The following is a 23,756-nucleotide window of genomic DNA, read 5'->3' as shown; positions in this document are numbered from 1 at the left end:
AGGTCCCCTGAGAAAACTTTGATCTGTATTTAGACTTTTCCTATTATTCATTAAGGAAAACAATTATTCACCTACCCAAATGTTCAGTGACACTTTCCAGTAACTGAATTGCATGTCTGTTCTAAAATTTACATGTGACAGGAATTTTTTTTCCAAAAAAAGAAATAAAGTCAGGGCTGGAGCGATAGCACAGCGGGTAGGGCATTTGCCTTGCACGCGGCCGACCCGGGTTCGATCCCCAGCATCCCATATGGTCCCCTGAGCACCGCCAGGAGTAACTCCTGAGTGCAAAGCCAGGAGTAACCCCTGTGCATCGCCGGGTGAGACCCAAAAAGCAAAAAAAAAAGAAAAAAAAAGAAATAAAGTCAAAATTCGGTGTTGGAGTCAAACCAGCCATGTTTCAAGTATCCAAGCACTACCCGGTGTGCAGTGACCTGTGTATTCAAAAATGCAATGATGACAAGACCTCACCTAGTGCCTGCTCTAATTCTACAAGACGCCAGGGCTGGGAATGAACTGGAATAAAGGAGCTAGTGAATATCATTTGTTTACTTGTGTATTTATTTTGTTTGGGAGCCACAACCTGCAGTGCTTGGGAGCGTTTCCTAGCTCTGTGCTTCGGGGTCACTCCTGGCGTTATTGGCGGGGCACGTGGTGCTGGGGATCCACCTGGGATTGGCTACAAGCTACACAAGCACCTTATCCTCTGTACCATCTCTCCAGCATCAGAAAATCATTTTAGAAGAGTGGACGGGGACAAACAAGCCTTCAGTGGGTCTGGGTTTATACTTCCGAATGACTCAATTTGGGGGGGCTGCCCCTGTTTGGACATGTTGTGCCCGAATTTCAGATCCCCAGTTGTGGAGAGACCAAGTCCAGACACAATAATGCAAAAGCAAAGAAACTTTATTGCTCGCTCAAGCTAGGGTCCAAGTCTCATCCAACACAGTGAAGTCTTGACATGGACCCCGACTCCAGATCACAAGCGGTTTATTTATATTGGTTTCAAAGTTAAGCAAGCACAATGGGAACAGTGGTCACGCAACAGTTAAACAATCGTTTCCAGTAATGGTTTATGGTTACATAAGCTACTCATTTTTTTACATGAACAAAAAACCATTTCTGGGGCACAGTGATTGACTGAGCTTCACTTGCTGGGCCCAGGAACTTTCCAGGTGGGTTCAGGTCGGCTAGTTACACATTGTTTGATTTCTGGGAAACTGTTTCAGTTCCAGGAACTGAACCTGAGGCCTACCTGATTTTTCTCATTTCTGCCACCTGTCATGGCGCTAGTTTCGCCCTTACAGACAGAAAGGCAAAGAGTATAAGAAGAGATTGCAAAGATATTTGCCTGGGACATACTGTCTCCCTGTGCCACTGCTTATCTGGCTTACCCCCCAGGAGACTGCACTACTCTGGTCATTAGCACTCACTCTCCTCCATCGTCCTTCGTCCAGTTCTAGTCTCAGTCTATCCTGACCCTGTAGTAAGCCCCTGGGCAGGTAAGGACGGTGTTTGGCCCCTGAGAACCCAGCTCCAACTCAAATCCCCTCCCCCCCAAGACGTGGCCGCTCACAAAAGCTTTGTGGAAGCTGCAAGTTGGACTGCAGAAAATATTTGTAATATTTGTATAGAAATTTTTTTGTATGGGAGCACTCCAAAGGTGCTTCCGTAGCAATCACTCCTCTAATGGACTAGTGAGAGTTGGCTGCAAGAGTCTCTGAGAGGTGACTATGGGGTGGGTTTGTAGGAACAGTGAGCACACACGAACCCTCCATCTTGTAATTTGTTCAGTTTGGTTTTAAAGCTTTTGAACCACATCTGGCAGTGCTCAGGAGCAAACTCCCAGTTCTGTGGTTGAGGGTCATTCCCGAAGTTGCTCAGGGAACCATGTGGTCCCAGGGATCAGACCCAGGACTCCTGTGTGCAAGGCAAGCGGTCAGTCCACTGAGTTCTGTCTCCTGACCAAGGACCCTGCATTTCAAACAAGATTCTCTTTCTACCACTCCTTCCTTGCTTGGTATTTATCTCCATTTGGTAACCATCTCAGGGCCAATAATTTTTGCAACACCAAGAGTTAAAAATATGTCTTTAATATGAGACTGACAACCGAAGGAGAGTAGAGACAGGGCCAGGAAGATTGCTTCATGGTTGGAAGCCTGTCTCATGAGCCGGGGGAGAAGGCAGCTGGAATAGAGAAGGGATCACCTCTTGTGATCTGGAGTCGGGGTCCATGTCAAGACTCCACTGTGTTGGATGAGACTTGGACCCTAGCTCGAGCGAGCAATAAAGTTTCTTTGCTTTTGCATTATTGTGTCTGGACTTGGTCTCTCCACAACTGGGGATCTGAAATTCGGGCACAACATGTCCAAACAGGGGCTGCCCCCCCCCAAATTGAGTCATTCGGGAGTATAAACCCAGACCCACTGAAGGCTTGTTTGTCCCCGTCCACTCTGTAGCACTGTACTCGCCGGCCTCTGCAGGACAGAGCTGGTCTCTGATTCCTCCAAACTGTTCCCGCTGGAGCCCTGAGGACGCTGCTCCTCCATGAATGTGGGCTGCAGTGAATTTGATGCATGCACACATCCGTGTCTTCCTGCTCTGTGAGTTATGCGTGGGAAAGTTTGGCCGAACAAATGGAATACAGCCCATTTGTACCTGGAGTCCCATAGCCCCAGACCTCTGGGCACCAGCCAGACCAAATGATCACCCAGCTGGCATCTTTTCTGCTCTCATGCCACGGGCACCTCTTGAAGTCCCTCAGATTCTCTCCCCGGGCTAATCTGACAAAGCAATGGGTGAACCCATCATTGTGTGCCTCAAATGGGACTTGGGAAGGAAGCAAATCCAGGAGAATTTTAGCTCGAACCAAAACGTGAGTCTCCATGCCAGGCACAGAGGGAAGCAGACAGGAGAGAAGCTGTCTCCCGACCTCGCCTCCTTCGGAGCTCTTGCACTTAAGCACCGCAAATGTGAGCTCCCTGCCCCCAAGTCCCTCAGAACATACAAAGGTTGGGTCTTCCCTGCACATGACCAATGTATGAATGACGCCCTGACATGGGCCCCCTGTGTCATTAGTATGTTAAATATCCACCCCTGGGTGTCACTCTGAGTATTCTCTTTTATTTGTTTGTTTATTTATTACTTTCAGTATTTTAAATGCGGGGAGGCCAGCACCAGTGTTGGTCTGGGCACATGTGGGTTTAGTCCCGTTTCTTCCGTGAGCTCGTGACCCACCTCCAGTTACCTCCATCTCACCCCCAGCCCCTCCCCGACATTCCTTTTGAGATACACCACCTGGGAGTGTGCAGCTTTGGTGTTAAACACAGAAGAATGGGTGGGGATGAGATGAATGTCCTGCCCTGAGTTCCCCTTAAGCAGGCTCCCGCAACCCCACAGCTGGCTCTGGCTCCATCACTTATTCATTCAACAAGTATTATCAGCCAAAAAAGAAAACTCATGGTCTTCCTGTTTTTTTCAGCAACAGAATAACTGTGTGGTAGTCATTTTTGATCTCCAGGCAAAGATTCAGGAAAACAGCTTTTTTCTTTTTCTTTCTTTTTTTATGTAAAAGAGCAGGTCTTGTTTTGCTCAGTGCAAAGCAGACAGTAAACTGACCTGGTGACACCCACGCACGCTCCCCCCCACCCCTCCTCCCAGTTTTTCTAATTGAAACAAGGTGAGTTGCCAATATGCATCTCGAGACTTGTGGGCTTAAAAGCAGGATTTATTGTCATTGTAATGAATAACCTTTAGCCTTCTCGGCTTTCCACACTCTGGCAAGGTAACCTGGTGGCGCTTTTAGGACAAGGCACGATTTTATATTCAGAAGTAAAGAGGACAAGCACAGATGCCTGAGGCTGAGCACTGTGCCAAGGGGACTCCAGTGTCATCCTTGCACCCCAGACCTGTCTGAGACCCCCCACGCCACCCTAGACACGTGACAGTGTGACCTGAGAGACAATCCATGAAACTATTCCCATCAGTTTTCTACTTCGAGGAATTTGAATTATTTTTATCTGAAATGGGAGAGTTTGAAATCCACCTTTCAGCCAGAAAGACAGGACAAGGGTTAAGGCCCTTGCCTTGTACGTGGCCGCCCCTGATTCAATTTCTGGAACCGTAAGTTTCCCGGGACTCCCAAACCAAGAGAGGAGCAACCTCCCTACCTCCAAAGACATTGGTCCAAAAACAAAACAAAGTTAAAATCATCTTTTTCTTAAGACATATTTCTGTGGGTTTTGCTTTTTCACTTTGGGGCCACCCCCAGCTGTGTTCAGAGCTTCCTTCTGGTTCTGTGCTCAGGGAGCACTCCTAGCAGGGCTCGGGAAACCATTTGTGGTACCAGGGATCGAGCCTGGCTCAATCATACGCAAGGCAAACACCCACCTGCTGTGCGTGCGCGCACTTTCTCTCTCTCTGGCCCACAATATATGTGCTTCTGAGTTCAGTCCTGTGTTGGTACCCTGGGGACGGTTATTGTCCTCCTCATGGTGATGGACAACTAGTTTGGAGGCACAGACACACTTTAAATACATCCACTTAGCCCTTCACTGTGTGGGCCATATCAACTGTCCCCCAGGAGGGAGGATAGTGGGTGTGGTTGAGAAGCATCTTTCAAGGTCTCTCACTTTCCTCAAACCTGGGGTCATGATCCTGCATGCTTGGGATATTGTGATTCATTTTTTTTCTTTTGTGGGTCACACCCAACGATGCTCAGGAGCTACTCCTGGCTCTGCACTCAGGAATTACTCCTGGAAGTGCTCGGGGGACCATATGGGATGCCAAGGATTGAACCCAGGTTGGCTGTATGCAAGGAAAAAGCCCTACCTGCTGTACTATCTGCCCCCAATGTTGTGTGATTATTTTTCTAATTATTTTTTATTGAATCGACCATGAGACGCAGTTTCAAAGCTGTTTGTGATCCAGTTTCAGTCATACAATGTTCCAATATCTATCCCTATACCTGTGTACATTTCCCACCACCAATGTTGCCAGTATCCCTCCTGCCACGAGCCCGTCTAACCTGCCCCCATGGCAGTCACCTCTCTCTCTCTCTCTCTCTCTCTCTCTCTCTCTCTCTCCCCCCTTCTGGGCATTATGGTTTACACTACAGATACTGAGAGGCCATCCTGTTTGGTGCTTTGCCCGTTACCCACTTTCAGCACGCATCTCCCATCCAGAGTGATCCCTTCCAACCATCATTGTCATAGTGGTCCCTTCACTTATTTTTTTGAAGTAAAATAGATTTTATTTTGAGCTTTCTGAAGGAGAGAAGGAAGAGAAAGTGGGAGAGAGTGGAGAATAACGTGCTCAAGAGAGAACCCCGGCTTCTCCAAGGGCAGAGAGAGCCCCTACACACATCTCATCATTAGACATGAACACATGAAAGTACACATCTCAAGAGAGGAGATGTGGGTGACACATGTACTCGGGCACCACGAGTGCTTGACCACATGGGCACAAGCGGCACATGGGCTCAGGCAGCATATGTGCTGGTCCCGTCACTTGTAAACCAGTATTCTGATTCTTTTTTTTTTAATTTTTATTTTATTGAATCACCATGACAAAAGTTACAAAGCTCTCAGGTTTAAGTCTCAGTCATGTAATGATCAAACCCCCATCCCTTCACCACTGCACATGTTCCACCACCAAGAACCCCAATATACCCCCCTCCCACCCCCATCTCCCCCCACCTGAGTGGCTAATGATCTTCACTTTATTCTCTCTATATTTTGAATACATTCAATATTTCAACAGAGAACTCACTATTATTATTTGGAATTTTCCCCCAACAATCAAAGCTGCTGAAAAGGCATCATTTGATAATTTGTTTTCCATTGCTGTGAATGAAGATTATATGAGCTTGTGCGGCCACTTCTGCAGCCACGCAGTTTTGGATTTCTATTATTTTAGCACAGTTCACAGTCTAGATGAATTTCTATAAGAAGCTGCTGGGTGCCAAAATGGGTTAGTAACCTCCCGGATCATAGTCTGTAAGGAGCAGAGGGGCCGTGTCGTGTGCACTGCTTTGGATATCAGTATTCTGATTCTTAAGGAGAAGCTTAAAACTTTTTGACACGTTTGTGCAGCTGCTCTGCTGCTGATCAACCACGATCCAGAGGACAGCTAGACTACTTTTGGCACCAGCAACTGCTTCCAGCAATGTCTCTAGACTGTGAATTAAGCCATAGCCCCACGCTGGCCAAGGAGGGGAAAGATCTTTCTTGTTTTGTTTTTTTTTCCCTTTTCGGGGAAAAGCAGCATGGCATCTGCCATATTATGAGGACCATTAACCAGGTACGAACTTGGTGGCACGGGAAAAAAAAAGAGGTTTGAATTTCAAACAGCGGGATGCGTGGGCAATCTCGGGCCAGGGTGATACCGGTGCGCGCTCTGCTGAGATGCGACCCGGGTGGCCACACGTTTGTTGAACCGCTCCGCTGCTGATTGACCATAATCTGGAGGCCAGCTAGACTACTTTTGGTACCAGCAACTGCTTCCAGGAAGGGAAATGATGCAATTTCTAACATAAATTTCCCTGGACTTAATTACTAAAATACTAAAATACAGAAATCCTAAGGCCACGCGACTTCATATCTCTTTATTCTCAGCAATGGAAAACTAATTATCAAATGTTTCCTTGTCAGCAGGGCTGTTTTTTTTGGGGGAAATCCAACAATAATAGTGAATTTTGTGTTGAAATATGGAATGTAATTAAGGTAAAGAGAAAATGAAGTGAAATTTATCAGCTACGCAGGCGGTGGTGGGGGGGTGGGGGGGTGGGAGGTATACTGGGGTTTTGGGTGGTGGAATATGGGCCCTGGTGAAGGGACGGGTGTTCGAGCATTGTATAACTGAGACATAAGCCTGAAAACTTTGTAACTTTCCAAATGGTGGTTTAAAATAAATAAATTTTTTTAAAATAAACCTTTTTGGAATGAGAAGATTCTAGATGACCTGTTTGAGCAGAATATTTTGCACCCTTGGCTCTCTCCTGATTGAAGGCCTCTGGTCACCTTCCACATTCCAGATAAATCACACTCCCCCACCAGGAGCCTCTGAAGGCAAGACTCCAGCTTTCCTCGTAGCCAAGATGCAGTCCACTGTGGAGAGACACCACAACTTCTCTATCTGCTCATCTGTTCTTGGTACTTGGGTTGTTTCCAGATCTTGGCTACTGTGAACAGGGCTGTAATGTACACAGGGGTGCATATGTCTTCATGAGAATTCGTGTTTTTTTGTTCCATGGTAGAATTTCTGGATTGGATGGTAGATCTATTTTGAATTTTCTAAGACATCTCCTTCCTGTTTTCCATCGAGGCTGAACCAGTTCATCTTCTCACCAACAGTGAAAGCGGGTTCCTTTTTGTGTGTGTGTGTGCCACATTCCCGCTAACACGGACTATTTCTGGTCTTTTTGGTATGTGACAATCTCACTAGTGTGAGATGATATCTCATTATTGTTTAGATTTGCATTCCCCTGATAGTCAGTGAGCTAAGCAGTTCTCATCTGCCTGTCTCTTCAATTCTTCCCATTTTTTTCAGTGTTGTTTTGTTGTGGTTGTGGAGTTTTATGAGTACTTTTATATCCGGGATATTATGTTTTCTCAGGATGTTCAGCATGAGAAATCTTTTTCCATGCAGTACATGGTCCTTTTGCTTTTCTCACTGTGTGGAAGCTCTTCATCTGTGATCCCCAGACAAAACTATATTAAAAGTAAAAATCCCATTTGATCCAGTTATCTCACTTCTGAGGGATTGCCATAAAAATGTTCGTTTGTAAAGTTATATGCATTCCATACTTTTTGCAGCATTATTTAGAATAACTGAGTGCAGAAAGCAGTTCAGCTCCCCATCAACAAGCATCTGGGTCAAGATGATAGGGTTCGTACCTACAATGGAATCCTACACAACTCTGAACAAGACAAAATCCTGCCATTTGCAATAACATGGAGTACCTAGAGAGTATTATTCTGAGTGAATTAAGCCAGAGAAAGAGAAATGTGATATAGTTACACTCATTGCGGTGGATAGAAGTCAAAATTAATTGGCTGGCTAGGGAAGAAAAACAGAGGCTTGAACTTGATAGCACTTCACTGCACTGTAGCACTGTAGCACTGTCATCCCGTTGTTCATCGATTTGCTCGAGCGGGCACCAGTAATGTCTCCATTGTAAGCCTTGTTGTTACTGTTTATGGCATGTCGAATATACCACGGGTAGCTTGCCAGGCTCTGCTGTGCGGGCGGAATACTCTCAGTAGCTTGCTGAGCTCTCCGAGAGGGATGAAGAAATTGAACCTGAGTTGGCTGCATGCAAGGCAAACACCCTACCTACTGTGCTATCGCTCCAGTCCTCAAAATTAATTAAATAAAATAAAATTAATCAAACTAAATTTAAAAATTAAGTCTTAGACTATAAGACCAATTTGTGTTTAATTGAAAGGAAGTGGAGGGGATGAGGAAATGGTGAAAATGTTTAAATAAAGGAAAGATGGAACTGAACCTTTAGAAGGAATCTTAATGTAATAGTTGTGTATGATGATTTGCAGTGATGCTGGTTTGAAAGTTATGGGATATTCTCATGCAATCTTACACAGTGTTACTTTAGGGAAAAACTCTAAAAGAGAATATGCTATTTTTATTTTTAAAAAGTCAGACAGTTATCCATTAAACCATATATATTTTTTAATTTATTCTTTTATTGAATCACCATGTGGAAAGTTACAAAGCTTTCAGGTTTAAGTCTCAGTTATACAATGCTCGAACACCCATCCCTTCACCAGTGCACATATTCCACCACCAAGAATCACAGTAAACCTCCCCCCAACCCCCACCTCCCCAGCCCCCCACCCCGCCTGTGTAATCGATAAATTTCACTTTACTTCTTTTAAATTTATTTATTTTTTAATTAGTGAGTCACAGTGAGGGTACAGTTACAGATTCACACATTTTCGTGTTTGTTTTTCCCTCATGCAATGTTTGAGAGTCCATCCCTCCACCAGTGTCCATTCTCCACCACCAATGAACCCAGTATCCCTTCCACCCCCCTCAATCCCACGCCCCCCACTCGACCCCGCCTCTGTGGCGGGGCATTCCAATTTGATATCTCTCTTTCCTTTTGGGTGTTGTGGTTTGCACTAGGGGTATTGAGTGGTCAACCTGTTCAGTCTCTAGTCTACTTTCAACACGCATCTCCCTTCCCGCGCAGGATCTCCAATCACATTTTACTTGGTGTTCCCCTCTCTATCTGGGATAACTTCCCCCAGCGTGTGAGGCCAGTTTCCAAGCTATGGAGCCAACCTCCTGGTATTATATACTACTATTCTTGGGTATTAGTCTCCTACTCTGTTGTTCTATATTCCACAGATTAGTGCAATCTTTCTATGTCTGTCCCTCTCTTTCTGGCTCATTTCACTTAGCATGATACTTTCCATGTTGATCCACTTATATGCAAAGTTCATGACTTCATCTTTTCTAACAGCTGCATAGTATTCCATTGTATAGATGTACCAAAGTTTCTTTAACCAGTCATCTGTTCTCAGGCACTTGGGTTTTTTCCAGATTCTGGCTATTGTAAACTGTGCTGTGATGAACATATGAGTGCAGATGTCATTTCGACTATTTTGTTTCTCCAGGATATATTCCCAGAAGTGGTATTGCAGGATCAAATGGAAGCTCAATTTCTAATTTTTTGAGAAGCGTCCATATTGTTTTCCAAAGGGGCTGGACCAGACAGCATTCCCACCAGCAGTGTAAAAGGGTCCCTTTCTCCCCACATCCTCTCCAACAGCGGTTGCTTTTGTTCTTTTGGATGTGTGCTAGTCTCTGTGGTGTGAGGTGGTATCTCATGGTTGTTTTGATTTGCATCTCCCTGATGATTAGTGATGCAGAGCATTTTTTCATGTGCCTTTTGGCCATTCGTATCTCTTTCTTGGAAAAGTTTCTGTTCATTTCTTTGGCCCATTTTCTGATGGGGTTGGATGTTTTCTTCTTGTAGAGTTCACATAAATCTATGTGTTTGAAAAATACATCCAAAAAACCTATTGTAAGGGCAAGAGAGAAAATCCTGTGGGTAAAGTGTTTTCTTTGCACGTGACTGACCTGGATTCAATCCCCAGTACCACATATGGTTCCCCAGACCCTGCCAGAATTGATCTCTGAGCACTGAACCAGGAACCAGCCCTGAATACCACTCGGAGTAACCCAAACCTTCCCATCAAATTTATACATTTTTAAGTAACAGTCAGTTAGAGGATTATGGCTTAAGAGCCACAAATTCAATCTCTGATTCCACAGTGTAGCCCAGGCAGTGTCAGAGCTGGTGCCACTGAGTGTGACCCCTGTTAAATTTAAAAACAAATCACATTTCACAATTTATCTGTCCTGTTCATCATAAAAGTACTAACGTATTGGTAAATTTTCAAACTCACTGCAGTAAAAACAAGTTTTCCAAAATTGTAAACCTGAATTTAATCACTGCCAGTTCCTTTCCTTGAAATGACAGGCTTCCATTTTTTTTTAAAAAAAAAAAAAAGGGAGGAAAGTTCTCTGCCACACACTCAAGTCTGAATAAACATAGTTTGTCTGTCAATCATTCTTGCCAGTCACAATGGCATGCCGTGGAAGAAGCAAGCAAGCAACTTGACTTAAATCACGCAAATGATTTAAATTACACAATGAGAGCTTGGCTATATATTGCCAGACAGAGACGTTTTGGGTGTATTTTTTCTTTCCTCCCTGAATATTTTTATAAAAAGGCTTGCTCAAGAATTGAAATCGGATCAAATTGATCACATTTACCACCTCGTTAAAGTCGTTAGGTAAAGTTGGTCTCATTGATTTCTCTCTGTCGTGACTCTGGGAGGTAGGAATGCAGCTGGGAGCTACAAAGGCAGCCGTCAGTCACTCGCTCTCTCCCCCTCGCCCTCAGACCATCAGTCCAAATAGCAAAGAGTGGAAAGGTCCGATAATGTCTTGGTGCTGAGATAATGATAGTTGTGACTATGAATCCCACTGAGAGGGTCTTGGGGACCCAAATCTATAGCACCCATTCATTCTAGGAGGCCAGACTTCTGTAGTGAAAAAGCAACACGAAGGACAGGTTTCTGTCTTGGATTTGCTCCTTTCTCTCCAAGTGACTGGGGTAAACCACCTCATCTCTCTGAGACTCGCTTTCTCATTGGGGGAAAAAATGGAATATACACAATCTGTGGTTCAAGGGTATTCAAGGGAAGGAGCAAAATATATTCTAAAAATCAATTCAATTCATTCATTCATCAAGTTTCATTCATCTTCCCTGGATGCTTGTAGGAGGACTTAGAGACAACTACATCAATTTCTGCTGGTGTGTGGGTGCTACAAATCAATGGGTACGTCCTTCTCCAATGGCAATTGAAAAGGAAATGGGCACAGGAGAATTTTGGTGCAGACAAAACTCCTTTATTCTCCATGCCCCAGGCATAAGGGGTTGGCTAGAGAGTGATTCAAGGGAATCTGCTCACCTCATAGGGGTCTCACCTCAACAAATGGCAGGGCCCTGTCCCATGCTTATCATGGCATGTATTGGGGAGGGGGGTCTCCTAGCCACACTCTATGTGGATTCACATCGTGACACGCATCCCGCATCTCATTTAGCATGTTAGATCTCCGCATGCCCAGGAATCACTATCTCATATTAAAACGAGGGGAATGGTTACCAGTAGTTGTTTTGGCACAAGATGGTTTGACCAGGTTTCTACTGTCCAGCCCCACCCCCTTCTCCAGAACATTCTGCCTCCACTATCTTTTCAGATAAGCTGCCCAAGGGAAAACAGTTTGATTCCTTTCTTTTAAGTGCATTCATACAAGACACGGCAGACTCTGACTGCAGTGAACATCTTCTCCTGAATTCTCTCTCTCCACTAGTAAACTTTGGTCAAGGGGCTCCCCTGGTATCACCCCACATCTCCTCGCCCCGGATGGCTATATGGGATGGTGTTTGGCTGCAGAGGTGAAGGTGAAAGGGCTCGAGCGATAGCAGAGGCATTAAGGCACTTACTTGCCTTGCACACGGCTGATCCTGGATTGATCTCCTGTACGTGGTCCCCTGAGTACCATACTGAGTGATCCCTGAGCACAGAGCCACAAGCAAGCCCTGAGTCCTGCCAGATACGGTCCTCAAATTCATGCCCCCTGCATATAAATAAAATAATTTGAAATTATGCCTGGGATTAGATGAAATTGGTCCCTCTGGGGTTCATTGTCTCCTCCCATTTTAGGCCACCTCTTCCTCCTCTTCTCCTCCTCCTCCTTATTTCCTCTAGTTCAGGGTTCCTGAATCTAGAGAATGACTTTAGTTGTGATCAAATGCTTCCAGCAGAAAATCACTCTCATATGTTTTTGACTTATCTTGACATTCCCAAGAGAAATAGTCCACTTGGCCTTTGTAATCATGGTGGCCTCTGGGCGCCTGAGAATGCCCCAGGGTGCCAAGGGTTATTTCACATTCCTTGATCTGGCACTCATCCAGGGCAAGAAATCTCAAGGCAGGTACTTTAGATGCTCTTCCATTCAACTGCAGCCAATTTGAGGCAGAAATGAAACTCGAGGGCGAGATGAAAACTGTCGCCACACCCTGCCGGCTGCATGCTGGCCCTCCTCGGGCTGGGGGGGCCATGAGACCCGGTGGTGTGACCGGCACCGGCCTAGCCAGCTCCTTAGAAAGACTGCACTACCTGTCTGTCTCTCTGTTATCCCACAACCACACTTGAGAAATGGCCAGGACGGGAGGTCGTGGAAACCGAGTGTTCATAATGAAATCGGGGATCGATGAAATAATAAAAAACAAAAGCCTAAAGCAAAGATTGGTATTGATTGGGCATCTCAGAGAACATTGTTAGCAAGAGATCAGGGCATGCTTCCTGTATGTAAAATGGTGGTGGGCGTGGGGGCGGGGGTCGGAGGTGGGGTAGGGGGGTCCTTTCCTGAGCAAGGCTGGAAAGGAAACTTGGAATAGGGAGAGGGGGTGGGCAGCAAGGGCAAAGTGCAGAGAAGTCAGCCACATCTGGTTTTACACCCAGCAATAGCTCTGTGAGCCGGAGCAAGTATCAACCTCCACTCCACCTTCTTTCCTGCATTAGTTCAAATTGGCAGAAGACAGTTTGATTGTCTGGATTGCTGTACATGAGATTACTGGGACTAGACACAGGGGCAGCCTCGTGGCTTGGAGCACTCATACCACTGGGATAACCCCTCCCTCCTTGGTGTCTCAGGAATAGTGGGGCAGGTACAGTGACCCCAAAAGTGTGACTTCCCCCCTTGAGAGGGGGATCCTTGAATGCCACAGCCTGGACCGAGCTGGACAATGCGGCCATGTGGGGCCAGAGTCCAACGCCCTCCCCACCATCTCACAGGTGACAGGGGAAACTGAGTCAATGTGGTGGGACCATGTCTTTTAAGAGTGGAACCTGGGGCCAGGCCCCCTGGGCACAGCCTGTTGGACACCCCTGCAGCCTGCCTGCTGCGCAGGTCATGCGGGTTCACACCCCCAGCCCCTTGACACTCTGAATCTTGTTCCCCATCATCTCCACAAGCTCCCTCAAATGCAGGAAGGGGACGTGCCTCTGACTTTTCCGGCTTCCCAAGACCTTCTAGCAGGGCTCTCTTGCATTTGGGGGTTTGAGAAATAAATATCCATTTATTAAGAGGAAAGGAGGTATTTTCTGCTCTCACAATTTGAATGCAGCCAAAAAAAGGTACAATGTACATTAACCCGGCTCAGGGGGAGACTGCATTAACTTTACAAAATGTTGGGCTCTTTAGGAAGTTAGTTTTGCAGGCTCCGCGGGGGATTCTGGAACTCACTCTCCCCCACTGCTTTCCAGGGAAAATTGCGACTCTAAGTGGCATTCCTCTCCCCGCGGGGAAGTGGGGGAGAAGGATGGGGAAGGAGGCAACGGTGAGGTGGGTGCTGAGGTCAAGAATCAGAAGGGAAGAATGGAAAAGAGGCAGGCTGTGTGTGTGTGTGTGTGTGTGTCTGTGTGTGTGTCTGTGTGTGTGTCTGTGTGTGTGTGTGTGTGTGTGTGTGAGAGAGAGAGAGAGAGAGAGAGAGAGAGAGAGAGAGAGAGAGAGAGAGAGAGCGCAAATTTAGATTTAGTCAGCAGGCAGAGCACATGGGGATCAATCCCCAGAAAGGAAAAAAAAAAGAATTATCACTCCAAAGGGCTGTGGGTCTTTGAGGATGGTGGGATGATGGGGTGGGGGAGGCTTGGATTTCTTTTTTTTTTTTTTTTAGTTTTTGGGCCACAGCAGGTGATGCTCAGGGCTTATTCCTGGCTCTGTGCTCAGGAATTACTCCTAGCTTGAAGAACTATATGGGATCCCGGGGATTAAACCCGGATCTGTCTCATGCCAGGCAAGTGTCCTACCCACTGTGCCCTGCTCTGGCCCGAGGTTTGGATGTCAACAGCACGCAGGACACCCTCAACTTGCCAATTTAGGGGCCACATTTGCAAGCAGCTAGGAGGAATCTCTGAAGACAGGCATATGAAAGCTTGGGGTTTCCACCTTCTCTCTCTCTCTCTCTCTCTCTCTCTCTCTCTCTCTCTCTCGCTCTCTCTCGCTCTCTCTCTCCCTCTCCCTCTCCCTCTCTCTTTTCTTTCTTATTTTCCCCAACTGCCTCTGACTCCCTTCCTGTCTCTCACCCTCCCAGTACTATCGGATGGCATCTGTGCCACATTCTCATGCCCTGAATTCCATTCCGCACCCCCCTCCCCCAGCCTGCTCATCCTTCCTTCCAGCTTTCCCATCAGTGAGTTCTCTTCTCACTCAAGGAATTCTTTCCCTCTGAATTCCAAGCCCCCATTCCAACCCACCCGAGGCCCGCTCTCTTTCTCCAGCATCCGGGCTTCCACCCACCTCGGTTGCCCTCTCTCCCCTCCGGAATTCTATCTCCCTGCAGTTCCATTTTCCCTTGAGGCGCCTTCCCTCCCAGCTGCCTTCCCTCAGAGTCCATTCTGGATAAGTAAACCCTCTCCTCACAGCTAGCAGGCCACTGCTCTCTCCTCTTCCTCCTCCTCCTGGGGTCCATCCCGCCCTTTGACTTCCATCCCACCTTTGCGTTCTCTCCCATTTTCCATCATCCCACTGCAGCCTTTGGACATTGGCTAAAGTCCTTCCTCTCCGGCAGCTGAGGTCTGGGGATAATCCTGCACCTCACACCCTTTCTTCTGCTGGACACACGGTGTCAGGAGTGTTCTCACATGCGAACCACTTCCATTCTCCCATGCACCAAATGGTCTTTATCTCTGGAGGCCTCTTCCCGCCTGGCCATGTTTTTTCAGCATGGAGGAGACAGTTTGGCACTTTGTTCTTTTTTTTTTTTTTTGCTTTTTGGGTCACACCCAGCGATGCTCAGGGGTTACTCCTGGCTTTGCATTCAGGAATTGCTCCTGGCGGTGCTTGGGGGACCATATGGGATGCCGGGGATCGAACCCGGGTCAGCCGTATGCAAGGCGAACGCCCTACCCGCTGTGCTATCCCTCTGGCCCCCAGTTTGGCACTTTGTAATTAGCACATGCGGCTCCGTAGAAGTTTGGGTCTTGTGTCTGGCCACTGCCGGGCTCCCCACTCACCGTCTTTTCTCCTCCGGCAGGGGAAATCTGTGCCTTCAAGATCCACGGCCAGGAGCTGCCCTTTGAGGCCGTGGTGCTCAATAAGACCTCGGGCGAGGGCCGGCTGCGCGCCCGGAGCCCCATCGACTGCGAGCTGCAGAAGGAGTACACGTTCATCATCCAGGCCTACGACTGCGGCGCCGGGCCCCGCGAGACCGCCTGGAAGAAGTCGCACAAGTGAGTGGTCCCGCCCAGAGCCGAGGGCCCCCCCCCCCCGCCCCTGCCCCTGGGTTCCTCCACATCCGGCCCTGCAGACCTGCGCCCGAGGTCCCAGCCCCCGTACCTGGCTGTTCAGTCCCCAAAGGCACCGCCAGGAGCCACCCCTGAGCACACAGCCAGGAGTAAAGCCTGAGCACTGCTGGGGGAGGCCCCCAAATGAACCCAAATGAAAAAGTGGTTACATTCTGACTGCGTGGAGGAGGGATGGAACTGAGGAAGGGAGGAATTGGGGAGGGGAGATGAGCATAGAGGAAATGCAGCTGAAAATTGTATTGGGAAGAGAGGCAGGGGGCAAAGCTTGGGGGAAGACCCTGAGTTAGATCCCCCAGTACTGCATGTTGTTACTCCCCCAGCCACCTAACAACCTGGGGTGTGATGCAGTAACCCCCCAAGTACCGTAATTACAAGCCTGAGCTCCAGGGCGCGGGGGGGAAGTGTTCAGAGAATGGGAAGAACGTCGGGTGGATTCATCTACCAGAAGTAGGGTGGAGCAGGGAGGAAGGGCAGGATGAGGGAGGGCAGAGCACTCAGATGACAGAGGTGGTTGGGGCTTCCTCTGGTACCTTAGCCCAGGACCACCTCCCAGGGATGCACACCCCGCCCCGCAGTGGAAGGTGGGGGGGACTGTGAAACTCTTGCTTCCCTCATCTCTTCCTTCCCGCCTGTGCCCAGAGCTGTGGTCCACATCCAGGTGAAGGACGTCAATGAGTTCGCCCCCACCTTCAAGGAGCCGGCCTACAAGGCGGTGGTGACCGAGGGCAAGATCTACGACAGCATCCTGCAGGTGGAGGCCGTGGACGAGGACTGCTCCCCGCAGTACAGCCAGATCTGCAACTATGAAATCGTCACCACTGACGTGCCATTTGCCATCGACAGAAATGGTGAGTGTCCTGAAAGGACCTTGCAGAGGGTGGGGCAAGGGCACGACTTTACCTCTCGGGGACCCTCCAAGGGGTGGAGTAAGGAATAGCTCCACCCCTACAACGTCACAGGGGGCGGGGCAAAGAGTAGCCCTATCTCACAGCATCACAGGAAGCAGGGCAAGGAGTAGTCCCTTGCCTACAGCACCACAGGGGGCGGGGCAAAGAATAGCCCCACCCCAACAGCACGCAGAGGGCGGGGCAAAGAATAACTCCACCCCTATAGCATCACAGGGGCGGGGCAAAGAATAGCTCCACCCCTACAGCATCACAGGGGCGGGGCAAGGAGTAGCCCCGCCCCAACAGAACGCAGAGGGCGGGGCGAGGAATAACTCCACCCCTATAGCATCACAGGGGCGGGGCGAGGAATAGCCTCACCCCTACAGTATCAGAGGGCGGGGCAAGGAGTAGCCCCACCCCTACAGCGCACTGCGGGCAGGGAGTAGCACTCCGCCAGCCAAGTGAGAACACTGTTGTACTTGATGGGGCCAAGTCTCCCCTGCCTTCCAGGATCCAGGCTCTGTAACCCTGACTCAGGCCTACCCTAGAGAGGGTGCCTGACGTGCCAGCAGCCTAGATTCCCCCCACGCAGGACTCCTCAGATACCTCCTTGGCGAGTGCAGCATGGAGAGCTAACAGTGTCCCTCATCCGGATGCGCCAGAGGCTGGCTTCCTGCTTGTCACCCAGTGTGCTGCCCTTGGGCATACTGGATCCCTTTCATTATTAATAGGTGATAGAACATTGCCTCCTCCATCCCCACTGTCTGCTTTCTGCCTTGCACGAGACCCTACCTGAGAAGGTGGAGAGAATTTGGGACACCTTCTATACACTAGAGAGCCATTTGGGAATGATTAAAGGTCTTGCTAATGCCCTTTGAGAAATTCCATCCTGGTGAGAATGAAGAATGAAGGAACCCTCCCCCACCCTCCAGTCCCAAACTGAGTGGAGCTGAAATGAGTCCTATCAAGTCTTCGGATACTTCCCCTCTAACCATTCTCAACAGCTGAATACTCCAGCCAATCAACTCAACCCACTTTAACTGCAAGTTTCAATATCTTGATATTAGTCAAATGATATCACTAACTAAGAATACTGTTTAATTAGCACCACTGGTGCCTGGGAACTATGTATAGGATCCCATCTGTTTCACATAGGACCCAGGCATTGCCCAAAGAAGCACCACTTACTGGTCTATAGTGCATCTACTCTGCAAACATTTAATAAGTGCCAGGGCTGGTGAGCTCCTCCCCATCACACATATATCAAGTACACATTCTAAACACAGATAGGTCAAACATGCATGCATATACACGGTGCACACAACACATCAAACACAAATATGTGTTGACACACATCAGATGCACACATGTACAGATCCACACATCAAACATACCTGTGTACACACCATGCACATTACACATTATATGCATGTGTGCACAAGTCAGATACACATGCACATATACAAATTCACACACATCCAACATGCATGCATACACACAATGCACATGCATATCAAACACAAATACACATGTACAAACACAAATAGATGCATGCACACACACAATCACACACAACAGATGGACACACTATTCGGGGCACACATCAGCCCCCCCCCACACCCCCACGCCCCTGTGTGAGCACACATGAACTCTCTTTTCCATGAAATAGCTACTAAACATTTCTCTCTTCTGGGTTTCTGTTCCCCGTGATCTACTGTGCGTTCCATGGGCCTGAATGGAACTTGGGAGGTGACGAGTCCTTGAGGAAAAGCAAGAGTAGATAGGGAGGGATCTGCGTGGGGTGGCCACACGCCCCTGGCCTCCTGCCTTGGTTCTGGAGAGCCGCAGCCCAAGGAGAGATGAGATGCAAATTCGCTCATTGCAGGGTAAACTGCCCCAGTCATGGAGATAATTACTCACCTTGATGAGCCATTTTACTAACATATGCCAATTTATTTCCCTCGCTGTCTCATTAAAAGTGAGTAATGGTGCTTTGCCTGGCCCCCGCCTCCGACACGGGTTTACTACCGCAGATGAAGAGGAGAGTGGGCACTCCTGGGGAGTGTGGGTCCCTGGCAGCGAGGATCACAAGCGCTGTTCGTTCTCCGAATCAGGCAGGCAGGCCCGAGGGCCAGGCACGCAAGAGGCTCCCTTCTAATGAGCTTCCCAGCTGGCCTCTATCCATCACTTCCGCCTGCGACCTTCCCGCCTCCTTGAATAAATTCTTTGCATTGGAGTTAGAGAAAGTGCTGCTGAGTTTGTGGCCCACTCAGGGACTTCTGCTGGCTTTAGGTCAAGGTCCCTGGCCCTGCCAACGTCTCGGACTCCAGGTCTGGTGGGGCTCTGGGACGTCGGGGCAGTGGAGAGGACAGAAGACATTAGATGGAATCAGCCAACTGGTCTGATCTCAACACCAGCCTCTGCCCACCAGTGCTGCTTACTCCCAGTCAGTGAGACCATGGGGGTGAGGTCACTGCCACACTGACCACTGCTGTAGAGACAGTGGCCACAGGATAGTAGGCACAGAGGGCACTGCCAGTCAGTGCTTCCATGCTTGTGATTAGATCGCTACCTGGGTGACTATCTCATGTCTCCTTCCTGGGTGACTGTTTCCCAGCCTCTGCAGTGAATTTCCAGGCTGAAGCTCCAAACAGGTAACCCTGAGTTGGTGCACACCATTGCAGAAAGCTTGGAAAACTTTAAAATGTAGAGAAAAAATGGAAGAACTCACCCATCCCCTCAGCAATGGCAAGCTATTGCCATAGAAGTCATTCTTCTGGGAACTCCTGAAAAAAACAGTCAAGCTAAACATTCCCCATATTTTTTAAATCCTCACTTTTGGCTTAACATTGTGATGCTGTGGATTTTCCCTGTAAAATGCTTCATGGTCACCCCTGTTAGTGCAAAGCTTTCACACACACTTATCTCTGGTCTTTGGTCTTTTTCTCACTCTCGGGCATGTAGTTCTTTCACTGTGGGCACAGCGGGTAAGGTGTTTGTCTTGCACGTGGCCTACCTGGCATCCCATATGGTCACCAGAGAACCGCCAGGAGTAATTCCTAAGTGCAGAACAAGGAGTAATTCCTGTGCATCACCAGGTGTGACACAAAAATAAAAAAAAAAGACATGAGGGAACTGAATAGTAAAAGAGTTGAGGCACTTGCTGACCCTGGCTCAATCCCCAGCACCCTGTCTGGTCTCTAAGCACCACCAAGAATGATCCCTGAGCACAGAGCCAGGAATAGGCCCTGAGCCCTGCTGAGTGTGGTCTAACTCTGCTCTGCCCCACTCTAAAAATATGTCTGAATGTATTTGCATCTCTTCCTGTGAATTTTAGCAAATTTAATATTACCAGTTTTTAGATGTGGACTTGCTGATAGGAGCAGTTTCAGAACTCCTAGCTTTGAAGTGTTCTGCCATGTAAATTCTGTTCCACTTGCAGGTTAGGGGCAAGCCTCTGGGTGTTGGTCAGTGCAGCTGCCCAGTCCATTCTCCACAGCACCTCAACACCTCACCCTCTATGAAGCTTCAGCCAGCACCTTCCCTGACATGCAAGGCTCAAGCGGATCGATGCCAAAGAGTTTGCATCCCAGGTTCATTTGGATCTGAGAAATAGACTTGGCAACTCTTACCTGAGTCAGCTGGGGATTTGGGTCAGCTCAGAAGGTTCTAGTAGAGAAATCATTCCAATGGTGTGGGTGGAGGTAGGGAATACAATTAATTAGAACAGAACAAATAGGATTTTTTTTTCTGAACTTCCAAAAAAAAATGTTGAAAAGCATGTCTTACCTAAATATGACTGTCTAACAGGACGAAGGGCTGTAATATAATTCTCTGCTTTAGAGTATGATGTTTCCAGTTCTGAGCTTGGAGAGCCATTCCCAGTGGTGTGTGACTGTGGCAGAGACAGAGAATTCGTTTCTTGGACATTTTCATTAAGCCTCGTTCAAGAAAGTAGGCTGCAGTGGGTGGGAGCGAGGACTGCTGACTTGTCTTTCTTTCCCACCAATCAATACTGTTAAATCTACTCAGTAGCCCACAGCTTGTAAGCCTAAGCCCTTTCCCTCAAAGAGAAGCATCTTCCAAGAGCCATTTAACTTGAAAACAAGAACAAGGGAGAATTTTGAGTTCAAAATTCAATTGCATGATGCCAGACCTGATTTCTGGGTCCTGTAGAAGTGCTTTGACTGACCAAAATTGCTCCCCGGGAAGGTGGTGGCCATAACTCATTGGTTCATAGAACCCGCAGGGATCCTTCGAGGCCCAAGCTGAGAGTGACACAGGGATTGGGGAGAAACACAAACAATTCACAGCACCAGCCACAAAATCAGAAATCTGTCAAGGCCAAGATTATTCAGAGCTTTTGGCCTGGCTTGGTTTCAATTCTACTTTGGGGTCCATAGCTGCAGGTGCATTTTTAGAAACAGTCCAGAGAAAATAGCAAAAGCTATTGTTCCAAGTCTTGTCCCAAGGGTATGGGCCACTTCCCACTCCTGCCTCACCACGTCACCCTTCTCCCTGCCTCCCCACCCACCCCGTTCATGCACATTTGTGGCATCTGCTCCTGGCTTGCTCCTGAGTCTCTTTGTACACAGAGGTGACTGGGGATCGACTCTTCCAGTCTGTCAAACAGGATGTGATGTTTCTAACCATCTGAGCTTTCGTGATGTAGTCCCTGTTCTCCTGATCTGCTTGGACCATTTTTCATCCATTGAGTTGGAAGGAATCTCAATAGCTTCTGTAAAATTAAGAAATATCCCTGACTCAGCTATTTCAGATTTTTTTCTTATTTATTGGTTGGTTGGTTGGTTTCCCAATGTTCCACTCGCTTGATTGCATTTTTGGTAAAAGAGGATGCTAACCTTGGAGTTCTAGTGTGCCACCAGCAAAAAAAAAAAAAAAAAAAAAAAATTAGACATTCAAAAATCAAAAGTGAAATGCACTTCTGTATAGGAAGATGGCTATCTGTTGGGATCAAAAAGTTAAAAGTTGTGGGGCTGGAGCAATAGTACACGTAGGGCATTTGCCTTGCACATGGCTGACCCGAGTTCGATTCCCAGCATCCCACATGGTCCTCCGAGCACTGCCAGGAGTGATTCCTGAGTGCATGAACCAGGAGTAACCCCTATGCATCACCAGGTGTGACCCCAAAACCCTCCAAAAATAATAATCAATTAATTAATAATAAAAAGTTGCTAAATGCCCTTGGGAACTTCCTTCATTCCTTGGGTCCCAAAAATTTATTTCTGAAAAAAACAAGTCCACATTTTGCTCATTTGTGAGCACATATTTACCTCTAAATCATCATAGCATCCCACAAGGGGGAAGGGGGGGATATCACACCAATGGCTCCGAAGAATTGTCTGGTCTCACTCCAAGAAAATGGAAATATCTTTGCCACCAGGCAAGGAATCTTAACTGTGTGTACTTTTCAGGAGGGAGGCCACACATTTCCTTATTGATTTTACTTCCTATTTGCTAGCAAAATAATGTGAGAAGAGGCAGTGAGGGCATCCTTGGCCCTGAGCCCCGAGGTTAAAACAATTATGTAAAGATTTTTCTGGGTTTCACCTTTTCCCCGGAGATTGCCCCACAGTTGGCCCCTCTGCTCCCTACATCCGGGATACAGTCCTGTCCAGTGCTCTCCTCCCCCCGGGAGAAGCTTTCTGATGCTGTTACTTGCAGGTCCAAACCCTTGCATTCTGGGAGTGAGACCTTGGCTCAGGTGGCTCCTTGCCAGAGTTCCTGGATCTCTGGCACCAAAGTGGGTCCCCTCCGCAAGCCAAGCCCCTGTCAGCCCTTATTTGTCCGGAGAGCTGGAGGCAAGCAGGGCGGCCACATTCTAGGGGACGGTCAGGGCGGGCCAAACGGAGGAGGGTCTGGAAGCGCCATCACGGAGCAGCTCTGCTGAAATGGTCTTTGACCTGTGTGTGTCCTCAGGCAACATCAGGAACACGGAGAAGCTGAGCTATGACAAGCAGCGGCAGTACGAGATCCTGGTGACAGCCTACGACTGTGGGCAGAAGCCAGCGGCACAGGACACCCTGGTGCAGGTGGACGTGAAGCCGGTGTGCAAGCCGGGCTGGCAAGGTGGGTCTGTCCTGGTCTGTCCTGATCACTGGGGGGAAGCGGGGCAGTGGGGGCGGGGGGAAGATATGGGCCTGGGTGATGAAACTCTTCATTCCCGCATCACCTCCACACACACTGGCCGTGCCATCACTCAGCCACTACAGTAGGGCTGCATGCATGAGCCCCCTTTTATAGCTGAGATCCCCCTTCCGAGTCACCTCATCTCATAGAAGTGCTCAGTTTGTTTGGGGAGCCCTTACTACAGTGGTGTGACATCCTGGGTTCAGTAAGAGGCACTCAGCCTTGGTCCCACCTGCTGGGGGAAAAGGCAGTTGGGTCGGAGAGGGAAACACTAAGTAAGTAATGATTGGAGGGATCGTCCAGGATGGGAGACATGTGCTAAAAGTAGGCCAAGGACCAAACACGATGACCTCTTAGTATCTGTATTGCAAATCATAATGCCCAAAATTAGAGAGAAAGAAGGATGGTACCTGCCACCGAGGCAGGGAGTGTGGGGTGGGGTGGGGTGGGGGTGGGGGATGGGACACAGGGAACAATGGTTGTGGAAAATGTGCACTGGTGGAGAGTGGGTGCTCCAGCATTGTTTGAATGAAACACAATCATGCAAGTTTTTAACTGTATCTCTGCTGATCCAATAAAAGGTGTTTAAAAAAAAAAATAAGGAGAAGTATCCGGCTTCATGCTTCAAGCCTTACAGATGCATCTCCAATTAGATCTCCGCTCAGTACCTGGGGAGCACGGTCTTGATCCTTGTGCTTGCAGGGAACAGACAGACAGAGGTGCTGGGAGTGTGTGTGTGTGTGTGTGTGTGTGTGTGTGTGTGTGTGTGTGTGTGTGTGTGTTTGAGAGAGGGAGGGACACAGATTCAGAATCC

The 23,756-nt window shown here is 48.2% G+C and overlaps 1 protein-coding gene across 1 annotated transcript in view; it reads left to right on the top strand.

Moving 5' to 3' along the window:
- Nucleotides 1-23,756, top strand: part of CLSTN2 (calsyntenin 2) — a 484,980-nt gene that overhangs the window by 352,175 nt on the left and 109,049 nt on the right. Inside the window, exons 3-5 of the mRNA XM_055127980.1 lie at nucleotides 15,635-15,830; nucleotides 16,545-16,753; nucleotides 22,733-22,882. Coding sequence (XP_054983955.1) covers nucleotides 15,635-15,830; nucleotides 16,545-16,753; nucleotides 22,733-22,882 — 555 coding nt within the window. The remainder of the gene's footprint in view (nucleotides 1-15,634; nucleotides 15,831-16,544; nucleotides 16,754-22,732; nucleotides 22,883-23,756) is intronic.

Source organism: Sorex araneus, chromosome 2 (genome assembly GCF_027595985.1).
Source record: "Sorex araneus isolate mSorAra2 chromosome 2, mSorAra2.pri, whole genome shotgun sequence".
NCBI classification, from domain to species: domain Eukaryota; kingdom Metazoa; phylum Chordata; class Mammalia; order Eulipotyphla; family Soricidae; genus Sorex; species Sorex araneus.
Note: the sequence above shows the minus strand (reverse complement) of the source record. Positions and strands in the feature narration are given on the sequence as shown.